The sequence below is a fragment of the Gavia stellata genome, chromosome 6, assembly GCF_030936135.1.
Source record: "Gavia stellata isolate bGavSte3 chromosome 6, bGavSte3.hap2, whole genome shotgun sequence".
Classification (NCBI taxonomy): Eukaryota; Metazoa; Chordata; class Aves; order Gaviiformes; family Gaviidae; genus Gavia; species Gavia stellata.
This window is the reverse complement of record NC_082599.1, coordinates 39157839-39170511: the sequence shown is the minus strand read 5'-3', so window position 1 is coordinate 39170511 and position 12673 is coordinate 39157839. Positions and strand designations below refer to the sequence as shown.

Sequence of the window (12673 nt, the reverse complement as noted above, 5' to 3'; positions counted from 1 at the left end):
GAACAGATTGTCCCAGTCTGTTATCAGTTCCTCAGCCTGTTCATGTGCCTCTCAGTAACTTAACTCCAACGTCCTGTTTGCCGAATGCTCCTTTGGTGTGCTTTCTGGTGGTTTCTCTCACTGTACTCAAGAGTATCCCCACATCCACCTGGAAAACTCACTGGTCATGTAAATGCTGAAGTAGCAGATCCCTCATGAAGAAACCCCAACACTTCTGACTCACATGCTGTTATCCCTACCTGGACAAACAGTTTCTCTGGTTGTCTTCCCCTGCTGTCTGTCTCAGACAGGATGTTCCTTTGGTCTCGGTACAAATTTCCAAATCCCAACTTAAATTAAGTCAACAGACGGAATGATTTAAAGCTGTTCTAGACTTAAGCTGTACTTCCCGTATGTCAAAAGATCCTTGTGTTCTGGTTTGTTTCTGCTTGCACTCACAGACGGAAACCATTCAGGAAGCTTTAATAAAACTGCTTGTATCCATTGAAGATATATTAGATGATGGGCTGCATTACAGTATGTTTTGAGTCTGCTTGTGTGAACATCAGCCTTGCTGAAGGCTTCTCACACCTCCTCAGTAAATGGTACGTACCTTCACTCACAGGAACACCGGGTTGTTTGGGACCGGTGCTGCATTCAGCAGGGCAATGTGGGAATTGCTGTTCCAGCCCAGACTTCCAAAGCCCGCCAGTCAGTGGTGGTGAGTGTTGTAGGTTACCACCTGGTCACCCTGTTTCAGAACAGTTACATCTGTTGTCACTCAAAGAACGGGATGGTGTGGGGGAAGTTACATACTGGTAATTCTTCACTGTGTCTAGTACTGTCTGTTCCGCGGCTTCTAGTGTCTCTTTGCTAAAGCCTGCTTTTTTGGGTGAAGGGAACAAAGTATGAAAACACACTCTAATACTTGACGCCTGCTGTCCTCAGGGAAAAGACAGAGCAAAGCCATGCAAATGGTAGGGCCAGAATGGCTTGTTTTCTAATAGTTTTGACATACCCAAAGTTGAATACATCTGTGGAACACACTTTGCAAGTATCTCACAGATAAATGCATTTTTTTTCCTTAAGCATAGCAAATATGTGTAATGCTATTTCAGTCTGCTTTAGAACTAAATGCAAAACAGTATTTAGAGCAAGAGGATGCATGTTTTTCAGCCTACAAACTGAGGTGGGGAGGCTTGTCCTGAGAGCTGAAATCCTCCAGCCGTTCATTGTTCCTTTCTTTTAGACTTGGTCATTATGGTACTAGAATCAGAAGTACAATAAGCACCACAAATGCTTTTCTGTTTTACCCTGTAAGTTCTAAAATTTGTGCAGCATTCAGCAAGAACACCACTATGGATCCCAAAGAATTAATGATTTTTAATAAACCTGTGGTGGGATGGCCTACTTTTACATCGACAAGTTTATGTCTAACAAGATATAGACATTCCCCTCTTTATTTCTGTCCAATATATGCTGCAGGATAAATGAACCTGTTGTGTGTCTATATCAAAACTGAGTGTGATTGCGTCCCGGCTCACAGTAGTACAGCTTGGAGAAGGGAGGTTTGATAGAGCACAAGTTCATAAATATTTAAAAGCCTTGAGGTAGAAATTCAGGAATTTCTTGGTTGTTTTGCTTTCTGAAACCAGAAAGTGAGTTTATTCAAAGCAGCTTACTGAGCACCTTTCAGTAGGCATACTTGTAGCTGCTGTAGTGGTTTGAGTTTGAACGCATCTCAGAACTGACTCAGACCACCGAAACAGAGACTCGCCACTCCCCCATTAGTGTTCTGCTCCTCACTGCTTCTCCGGGCCACTGGAATGCAACTAACAGACTGAGCAAATGGAACGTGAGGACTCACCAACGGAAGGGCTGTGTTTATTCCATTACTCAACAGCTATTACGCAGATGAAGTCATAACAGCCAGTAAGACCACACAAAATTATAATGCTTGAGAATAAATTATTATTATAAATTATAATTTAACCCCAAATTAATATCCCTTGAATATTCTCTTCCCAACTTCTTCACTGCAGTAGAATAGTTTGTCACTGCAGTTACAATATTTGTAGCACTTAATCTAGTTATTGCTCTGGAAAGAATGGTGTGTTTTACTCATTCAGCAGCAGGAACCTGCCATCTGGCATGTGAAGTATTTATGTAAAAAGCTTGCTGTGCCACAATTCATTATGTGCTTTTCATAGGTCCTGTTGAATGAATTTATGAACAACATGTAAGCTGTCTTAAAGTCAAAACAGTCTTGAAATGACCTCTCTTTTAAACTGGGAAAGTTAAAGTACTTAAACAGTACATAATATAGTCGTTGATATTCATTGCTGACGTTTTCTTTAAACACAATTCCTTACACAGTAGGTTGGAAATTATGTCTTAATGCAGTCTAGTTTTTCACAACCATTTGGTATCCTCTTCCCCAGACTAGCTGTTCCGCAGATGTTCACAACTGTAACATTTGGTTACTGTTAAAAGTATGTGAGAAAACTCACTGAGTTTTCTAATGGGATTACAGCCAGCCAAGTGGCCAGTAAATGGTAATGATTTCAGCTGGGGGGTTTTGACTCTTTTAAGAAAAAAAAAAAATCACAGCACCCTAACCAGAAATCAGAACGTCACCATATACAAGCTGTATGTATGCCTACAGATGATACATTTTCATGCATGTCACGCATGGTATTCGTGTCTTCATTCCCTTTCCTATTTTTCTTCCTTTTACAATGCTTTTCCATTCCATTCATTTCCATACGCCTAGCCAGGACCCTAGAAAACCAAAGGATTAAATTAAAAGGAACAAATTCAGTTGAAATGAGAAATACTATTTTCCCAATATAAACCATCTCAACGCATCACAACAAGCCTTTATCTCTGGAAGGCAGGTGTTTTACTTCTGGTAAGACATAAGCTACCAAGGTACAGACTGTACTTACAGACTCTTAGATATTGTTTCAAATGTGGAATCTAATCAGTCAATCATGTAACAAACATACCTGAAGCTCTAGGAAGTACAGATGTTCAACAACTTAAGATACATACTCTGAACATCCAGGCAGTTGTTCTCTGATTCAGTCAAGTATCTGTGCTAGTCCTTTTCATACCATCGTCCATATAGAGCAGCTGTCAGTAGGCCAGAAGATGTTCCATTTCTGCTTATGAAATAGTGGTTGTTTTTCCAGCCCATGTGATCAGCAAAGTCCAAGGTAATACCAGATGTCAGCAGTAAAGGAAAGATATAAGGGGTACTCATATTTCCCCATAGCTGGAAATCTATCAGAGCAGTGGCATCTGTAACCTCCTGGCCACAAGTGCTAAAGCTGAGACCACCACACTTTACTAATGCACAGGCCTGGACATAGTATGTGCCATGCACTGTATGGAGCCCATCAAAAACTCCCAAAGCATATAATTCATCCGTTAAAACAGCTCTCCGATAGTTTAAGTAACAACAAAGGGTATTGGCACAAACCTGGAGCTCTCCTTTTTCCCCCCATACAGGAACGAAAGTAAAGTTGTCATACATCATTTCTGCATAAAACAGGGGAGGTAACTGTTCATTTCCTTTTTCTGATACTCTGCCGGGGCTCTCTTGTTCCTCCTTAAAGCAAACTTGATCATCCATTGAGGCGCCTGTAAAAGTCTTGCATGAGTGATGTAAGTTCTCTCTGAATCTTTCATTACTCTCCAAATTGTTTTTGTAATCTGTGGTAATCACAGGAATTTCTGCTACTATGAGTTTGCCACCATAACTTTCCATGTTGTGGTATGCAAATGATTTGACTGGAGTGTATATGCCACTCCCTGTCATGCCCAAGGTAGGGTGGTGGATATTAGCTGCTAAAATATTGATGTTGAAAGCTGTTGCAAAAGCTTGTTGAAATTCTACAGCAGACAGGAGCGGGAGCTGGTTCATCCAGGCAGTCGGATATACAACTTGTTTCAAATTGTATTGTCTGATGAGGTTCACTGCAGGCTCGAAAAAGAGTATATCAAAGCAAGTGAACATACCAAACTTGCCAGCAAAAGGGGTATCAAAGAGTTTGTAGTCAGGCTCTGGAGGGGTATCAAAAGCGTATTCAAAATAGAGATTGTGTTTGCGATACGTGGCTACCAGCATACCGTCATCATTGAATGCCACGTTGGTATTGAACTGGTATCTTCCATCCGATGGACAGTGAGGATCAGTGTGCTCACAGGGTTGCTTAGTTCCTAAGTTTGCCACAAGGAATATTTTGTTCTTCAGTGCCATGCAGCTCAGACGCTGAAGAACCTGGAGAACAGTATGGGAAATATAAGCACTTCAGAATATGGAGGGATAAGTTTTACTTAAGCAGCTATGACTTACTTAAGGCTTTTCGAATTATTATTTTCAACTGGAAATTGAACACATTTTACCATATCTGTAAAATTTGAAAGTACTGATGATTTTGTGATGAAAGCTACTGGAACCAGTAGCTTTCTAGACTGAAAAGTATTTCAGATATTAATTTCAAAATACCACTGAAAAAAACTAGCTAGGTTTTATTTCCTGAGAAGTAAAGAAATAAATCTATGTCAAGGACATTAATTTTCAGAAACTTCTGGCTGTCACAGGAGCACCAGTTGCTTTAAAACACCATAGGTCAACTGAAAGCTTTGATAAGGCAGAATAACTGATCTGTGTGTGCCTTTTGAACAGCAAACGTCTAATAATGATCATTTGCACTTGCAATGGCTTATTCCTGCAACTAGGTGGTTTTACTCTAAATTTTTTAAAAGTGATTACTAGCTACAACTTAGAGAAGCAGGGATGTAAACAGATAGACTTTGGATAGTTATAGAAAAGAAATACAAAAAGTTACAGACTACAGTATTACTGGGATGTCTCTTTCACACCATAGAAAGCTGTACCAAAGACTGCCAGTACTGCAATCTCCAAATAGGATCTGAATGACAAACTAAGTTCTTGCTTTCTTGTGCATGATCATTGGTAGTAAAGATTCATAGGCCAAAGCAGGTCACCATTTACAACTGCAATTAAGGTTTGCACACAAATTCTGCTTAGTAGGCATGTGCATGATTACTTACTTTCATTATATTGACTACCGTAACCTTAATAGGAATAAACAGTCTGTATTACTAAGCATGGTTATTTTCACTTCAGATTCAGAACAGTCCATGAAAATACTATTTTTGTAACTTGTAGGTCACATCTTCTGTAATCACACTCGGTCTGTGCTAAGTTGTGACTTCTATTACATTATAGTAGGTCAAGTCCTGTTACTTGTGCTAATCATTTTACACACAATCACTGTGTCAGAATGTTCTGATGTCATTAAATCATTAAAAATGAGTAACAAGAATGCATCAAAAGTGAAGACACTGCTAAATTATTTTATAGAAAACAATGTTGTTCAAAATAACACTACTAACAATGTATCTTATTAGAGAGTGATTACCATTTCATAGGTTGAGGAGGGGAGATGACAAATTCAGATGGCTCATAAACAAGCTAATCTTCTTGCATATATGCATCTAAAACCCTCCTCTGCTAAGAATTAAACCAGCATAAACTGAGAGTTCATGTAAACAGAATCTGGTACTACGAGTTGTTAAATTTCTTGCTTACTTCCCTAAGCCAAACTACTAGAGCTAGTTTCCCACTTGGAGCACAAATCCAGCATTCAGTTATTCCACCTCTCTGCAGAAATCACTCCTACATTTACCTCTGTGTCATTGAACAAATAGGGCTCTCTGCATGGATTCCACTTCACAGACTGTGAATGCAGAACGAAATCTAAGTAAGGGTAAATGGAGCTTCTGGTGAAGTTGAAGCCATGGATTCCATCTTCAGGAAAAACAATGATCTGTGCTCCCTGTATGTAAAACAAAGACATGTTTTGTAGGTGAAGCAAAACCAACCTAAATAGAAAAGGAAAAAAAGGGAATTTAATGGGTAAAAAGAGCTAAAGAAAGTTAAGGATAACCCAAGTATGTTTTGACAAGAATGTAGTTTGAAAATATCTTTTCTTTGATTTCATAGTAGGTATAACTACATGTATTAAAAAAGCTTATTTAACCTGACGCATGCATCCAGCTTGAAAAATAACCTATTTGACATTATTTTAAGGGCATGCAAGTAAAAGCCAACTTCATCCAAATTCTTACACAGGTATTTGCCATTCACAGCAGTCATGAGAATGACATTATTCAGGTTAAAGACTGATTATGATAAAATTTGTCTTAATTTTTTTCAGTATTATGCTATTTGCAGATAAACTACATCAAAGATGCTACACCTGTGTCAAAGGTGCTGTAACTGTGACAAAGGTGCAGCATCACTTAGTCTGGGCTATATACCATGATTAAGTATATAGGCTTGGATAGGGTACTACTGGGATTGTTTTTAGAAACAGCTTGACTGTGGAAGCAATGCAGATTCTAGTAGAAATGTAGTCATGCCAGAGCTAGGCTGGCTTTACCTGAAGTTCAGGGAGATCTGTTCCTAAAAATGTGGAGGATTCCTCTTAAATCAGACACCGCATCAGTCACTCAAATTCCTGTGACTGTTCAAAAGTCAGTTCGAATGTGTTATCTGTGCTATGTCTTTGAGACAATTTATGCGTCTTGGATGCAGTACTGAGTGAAAGTAGCTATTATGCTTCTGGACTGTGATGCCCCGTCATCATTCTTAAAAAAAACCCCAAAACCAAACACTTTTAAAAATTATATAAAAACTGTAACTCTTCTGTTCCAAAACAATAGACTTGTGAAACTTGCAAGTCATTTCTTCTCTGCATAGGGACAGTAATGCCTGCTTCCTCTGACTAGAACCAGCTTTGGGTTTTCTTGGGGAGGGTAGGAAAGGAGGCTGTGCATAAGAACAGCCAGAAATACTAGTCGCTCTCCTCTAAATATATTTAGACAGAGAACCATTCCATGGAGGCTAGGAGAAAGGAATGGAAAACTTTACTTCCGCAAAGTTGTTAATGGTGGAACATTCATTTCCAAAGCATTTAACTTCCTTGGTTTTTAGAAACATTCAGGAATTTCCACTGAGAGCACTGGAATAAAATCAAACACAAAGACAGCTGCCTGTAAGACAGTCTTTCAATTAAAAACAGAAAGGAGCTAGGTATTCAGACCAAAATAGAAAATTAATTTCCCTATACTAAACAACTATAGGCATGTTTTTCCAAGCTTGGAATAACTCAAGTCAGGCAAGCTGCTAATTGGCCTGATTTTTTTTCAGAGCTGCTGGCAGGTCAGAATGTCTGAAAAACCAGACCATAGTTATGTATATAAATATAGCTTTAGTTGCCTGGGAACACAAATGTGAAAGATTATCCTCAAATAGCACTTACTCTAGATATACATAGGACACATGCAACTGCTACTAAGCTGCAGCATACCTGTCTTGCAGCAGCCACTACTTGCTCTTCATAGATGTCTAGGTTTCTGCCCATGAGCTCCAGCGCAGACTGTCGATCGACCAGGGCTGTTGGGTTAGGACTCAGTATGGACTCATGTTCATACACTGCAGCAACATAATGCCCCTCCCTCCTAATTCTTCCTGAGACAACTTGACAGCAAAGAAAACAGACGGACAGCTTCCAGCATGCATCCACCATGGTGTATGCCATAAATCTAGAGGGAAAAAAAAAAAAAAGGTGGAGTGGGGGGAGCTTGAGTAACAAATAGTGTCACAAGTTTAAATTTACAATTAAATATGGACTGTAACTGAGACTCTTAGCAGTGTTTGAACTGTGTTGTTTTAAAATTCCTGAACAATCACGTGCATATTGTTTCTAAACCTTAGCTCTATGTTGGTGCTTTAAATAACTGTGTCCTGTTTAAAAGCATTTTAGCTTCATATATAGTTCTACTGATCTCCTTGCTTCTTCTCCCTTTCCAATTAATTTTATTATTCCTTTATAGATTTTTCACACCATATATCAAACCATCCTTGGGAAAAGTTAAAAGCAAATTTGCAGTTTCTCCCTCATTTGATGATGAGGGATGTATTTAAAAGTAGCATTTCCTAAAATTATTTGGACACTATATTTAGTAGTCAAGTAGTGATATAACTTATTTTATCAATACTGAAACAGGTAATTGCCAAAAGACTTACACTAGACACTACTTCTGCATTTATTTATCTTTCTATCATGAAAATGCCTCTCCTGATGGATTATGGATTCACTCTATTCCAATTCCACATATGTAATTAATAGACTAATTTGTCTCATACAGTGCAGCTTTTTTCAACATTTATAAAAACATTGAGTGCAATTCAGATCTGCATTCCTCCTATATAATGCAGATAGACAAGGTTAAAAATGCTTTCATAGTAATAACAATAAAGCAAAAATCCATACAAAATGCAGAAAATTTGCATTACTGAGCTTTTCTTAGAAAGAAATGAAGAATTAGTGATTCTGGAAGGCTGGGGCACTCTCTCCAATATGGGCTCCCCATGTAGTCTTTTGTAGTCTTTTGACTTCCCAACTTGGGAAAATACTTACACAGAACAAGGACTGACTGACGCAGTCAATGGCTGTGCAATGCTTAAGAAATACTACAGAAATGCCATGTTATTCAGAATTGTTCTCACAATATGAGAATTCCGTATTTGTCAGCACACTTTTATTAGTATCATTAAGGAATTAAATGCTGAGTATCAGTGAAGTTGAAAGAGCATGCAGGGGAGATACACTGACACTATATAGTGATGGCCCACAGTTTTCAAGTTCAGTTACTGACTTTTTAATCCTATTTGCTCTTTGGTAACTTTTATCCAAGAAAAAAAATGTTCCAAAACACTCTTGGTGCCTTTCAATCTTTGTGATCCACAACTCCCTGAATTTTTCCAAAGCAAATACAGACTGAAAGACACATGCATGAAGAGCCTTCTCTAGTTCCCATTAGGAGTTCAGCAGGAAAAAGACATCAATTTTAAACTAATCCCATTTTTATTTTTTATTCATGTTATATTAAATGTAGTTTTATACCTACAAAAGAAAGTCTATGGCAAGTTAACTTAAAATATCTATTTTCTTAAATTCTAGAATGAAAAGCAGCTAATAAACAATCCTCAATGCTGCCTTTTTTTTTTTTTTTTTTTTATCTAAACACTAACTGGTTTCGTATCTAACAATGAACAAATTGAAGTGTGAGGAAATCCATTCAAAAGCATTTAATAAGTAATATCTTAGTTTAAGCCATTTGTTTCCTTACATGCTATTTGCAGTACTGGTTTGATAGCAACACAATCCTGTGTAGGACAGGAAAATCACCACCTTAGTGCCTATGATAGGCAGACTTGTTTGCTCAACCAAAGGGTTTTAATACGTAGTAACACTTACAGAGGTCTAGAAGTAACTTGGCAATTAGATGCTGCTAAGCTCAACTACATATTCATATTTTCTTGAGCTTTAATTTGCCAACGTGTCCATATATACATGCCTTCAATGGTAAATTTAAGTTACCTAAAGCACAATAAAAACAGAATAAAGCCTTGGCATCTCTGTAAACAGTTACATTAAAGATACTCCATTTCTATAAAGTTTTGAGAAGTGATGTACAATAAGCTACCCTTGCTATTCTGCATCTTAAGGAAAACACTCGGTACTTATGGGGGGCGTGATTTGGCAATGCGTATCAAGAACAGAGGATCCTACTTTATCCTATGCAGCTCAGCTTTGCAAATGAAATACCAAGGTACATATGAAGATACTAAACAGCAGCAGGGGGAGGGAGAGGAGACGTGGGAAGCCTCTCACAGTTAAAGAAGCCACTGAAAATAAACACACAGTGTTGCACTTCACTGACAAAACTATCTTTTCTATTTCTGTCATCCCTTCAGAGCCAAAACGCCTATTTAGGACAGGAATGGGTTCTAGTCAGCCGTTCCTCAACAAAGTTGTCAACGAAGATGTAATTAGAATTCATCATTACTAGTGATGGAAAAAGTTGGTGTGTTTCAGATCACAGGATGGAATTGCTATGCGTTAGAAAAATAGCCTTTTTACCATCTAAACCAAACAAACAGGTAATGGGCTTCTACAAATGTTGTATTTTACAGACATGCTTGGAGAATTCTCGTTTTTCTGCCATGGTTTATTTTCTGGCAGTCAGAAACACTCCAAGTACTAACCTTCCTCATTTAGATGCACAAGAGGTTTAGCACTGAACATCCAACTACACAATCCCATCTGGCTGAACCTGGGTGCACTAAAATAATAACTAAAATAACTCCTCTGAGTCCTTACCCTGGGTTGTGATTACTGCTAGTCCTACAGACGATGGCTGAGCACTTACGTGAGTGGTCCCTAATGCCTTTCCATATTTGACAGCTTAAACAACAAAACCCTGCTATCTAATGGATTGCTTCTAACAAGGAGAGCTGTGACAAGCTCCAAGGCTGGGCTTGGGGATAGTAACCTTTCCAGCCAAAATAAGGATAGCATCAGGGTTTACTCAGCCCTTAGGCTCTGAGACTACAAATAAGTCTCAGCCACATTGGGTTTTTTCCCATAACAGAAAGTGCTACATTATCTAATAAATCCTTTCCTTGAAGAGAAGTTAATTTGTTTAGGGTCTACAGAGCTGTCACCTCACCTGAGCCATGACTCTAGAAGAAATTTTCATGCACTGAAATGCTTTATAATTTAATCTCTTTTTCTGCCCCTTTCCTGTGATTTATGTGATCTTTTGCCTGGCAGATACACTTCAGTAGGAACATCTCACCCAAATACAAGTATTTCATAGCAGTATTACTGTCATGCAGTCACAGTATTCTAGCTATACTTCTGTACAAAAGGTAGAAGGACTGGTGTTAAGTTCGGATGCCGATTCAGACAAGTTTTTCCCCCAGTCACAGTGCAGACTGTTTTCCTATTCAGTTTTTCGGAACCATCTAATCTCAGTACATTGTAAAGCATCCAGTCACTGACTCAACAACTTTGGAAACTTAGAAGTTTGTCAACTCTCACCATACATAGACATATACACAGAGAAAAGCAATACATACCCTGCTTCTTAGCACTTTTATATTCCAAAGAATTCAACAGACTGTAAAAAACAGAAGCAGCACAGCACTAGTCTTGGTCCTTTTAAGCGATTAATAGCAAACGCCTTTTAAGCTATAGTAACACAAACACTAATAATTACTTGACAAAATATTAAATTTGCTATGAAAAAATAATTAAAAGTCTTTTTTACATTAAGTGATATCCATGAATTGTGATGTTGCTGCCATTCTAATATACAGAATATATAACACAACAGCCCCTACCTAGATGTAAAGATACAGTGAAATTCAAGTCTTTTTCACCGATCCCTCCTGTCTACTGCTTTTAGATGCTGCACTATATTTTAATACAGTATTTTACTATATAGGTTTTTATGAAGGTTTTTTTAGCAATGCAATCATAGCTCAATTGAAACAGGTATCTTGCATTTCCTTTCCAAAAAAATGTTTATTCTGTGTGCAACGCATTATATAACCTTGCTCCAGTTTCCTGGCTTTTATCCAGAGGTGCAATCTATTTTTAAAGAATGTTGCCCATTCCAATATAATGTTTTACAACATGTGGTATACATTTCACAGGATTTGTGAAATACGCTTTGTCTCATAATTAAAAGATCTACGTTATCTAAGTTATTAACGGAGTGTGGATGAACTGAACGCTGCTGTTATTAGTGGTTCAGCTGGAACAACTCCAGATGGTAGCACAACCAACAAGTCAGAGGGTGGGGCAGAACACATTGCCAACTGGGCCACTTCTCGGACATGTGCAAGCTTGGCATGGCCAGGATGGGCAGAGCCAGGTAAAATGGTGCGCACCATCCTTCAGTGAGGATTTTGGAGAAGCATCTCACACTACACTCCCGCTTCTTCTCATGAATGCTGGTGTTGGGGTATCTTCATCTAAAACTACCCTGTACTTTGCCCCACTCAGTGTCAGCAGTCTCTGACCAACTCCACAAAGCCAGAGTGTTACACCGCGGAGAAGGCTGCCCTAGTTACAAACGCGGTTCGCCCTGCAGCTCCCACAGGCCTCCGAGGTCGAGCTGCCACAGGCCAGGCGCGGCCTTACGGCGGCCTGGGCCGGACGGTGAACCCGACCACCCGCTCGCGCCTCCTCCATTTTGAGGCCGATCGCTTGGCGAGGCACAGAGCGCCGCCCCCACTTCCCCTGCTACCGACAGGAGCAGGGCGCACCCGCACGGCTCCCTGCCCCTTACTGCGGGGCGGCGGCGCCCGCCCCTCTCGCCCCCCGCCCCAACCGCTCTCAGCCGGGATCCGTCGCCGGTTAACGGCCATTCCCCGCGCGCCACCGCGCCGCACGCCCCACGCTGCGACTCACGGGGCCTCTCCGGGCCCGGCCGCCCGCGCGCCCTGGCGGCTGCTGCGCGCTCGGCACCGCCAAGGGCCTACGGCTTCGTGGGGGCGCGGGGCGGGGGGGAGGAGGCAGGCGCCTTCCGGCCTCTAATTGGGTGCCCGCTCTAGCCAATAGGAGACTTCTCCAACCTTCGCCCCACTCCCCGCACCGCCTGCCAACGGGGTCAGAGGTGGACATCCGCGACCCCCCCCCCCCCGCGTCCGCCCCCTCTGCTGTCTCATTGGCCGGGCGGCGTGCCAGTCAACTGCGCCCGACCTTTGGCCGGGGTCTTGTTCCGTCCGCTTCCCCGGTGG

At 40.4% G+C, this 12673-nt stretch overlaps 1 protein-coding gene across 4 annotated transcripts; it reads right to left on the bottom strand.

Annotated features, from left to right (window-relative positions):
- Positions 1–2648: 2648 nt before the first annotated feature.
- BTD (biotinidase) lies at positions 2649–12572 on the bottom strand. 4 transcript variants are annotated; one of them, XM_059818741.1, is made up of 5 exons: positions 12345–12376; positions 7386–7620; positions 5700–5849; positions 3034–4264; positions 2746–2760 (listed from the first exon to the last, which is right to left on the bottom strand). In XM_059818741.1, the coding sequence occupies exons 2-4, from the start codon at positions 7614–7616 to the stop codon at positions 3080–3082; spliced, it is 1566 nt and encodes a 521-aa protein (XP_059674724.1). In that variant the 5' UTR covers positions 7617–7620; positions 12345–12376; the 3' UTR covers positions 2746–2760; positions 3034–3079. The 4 variants fall into 4 exon arrangements, with proteins under 4 accessions (XP_059674725.1, XP_059674722.1, XP_059674723.1 ...); XM_059818742.1 differs by lacking the exon at positions 12345–12376 and adding an exon at positions 12532–12572 and having other exon boundaries at positions 2649–4264; XM_059818739.1 differs by having other exon boundaries at positions 2649–4264.
- Positions 12573–12673: the final 101 nt, after the last annotated feature.

Coding starts and splice junctions, on each gene's coding strand:
- BTD (XM_059818742.1), bottom strand. CDS start 12,557: ATGTCCACCTCTGACCCCGTTGGCAG. Junction 7,621..12,531: donor ACCTCTGACCCCGTTGGCAG/GCGGTGCGGGGA, acceptor TTTTCCCTCTAG/ATTTATGGCATACACCATGG. Junction 4,265..5,699: donor ATTTGTTCAATGACACAGAG/GTAAATGTAGGA, acceptor ACTGTTCTCCAG/GTTCTTCAGCGTCTGAGCTG.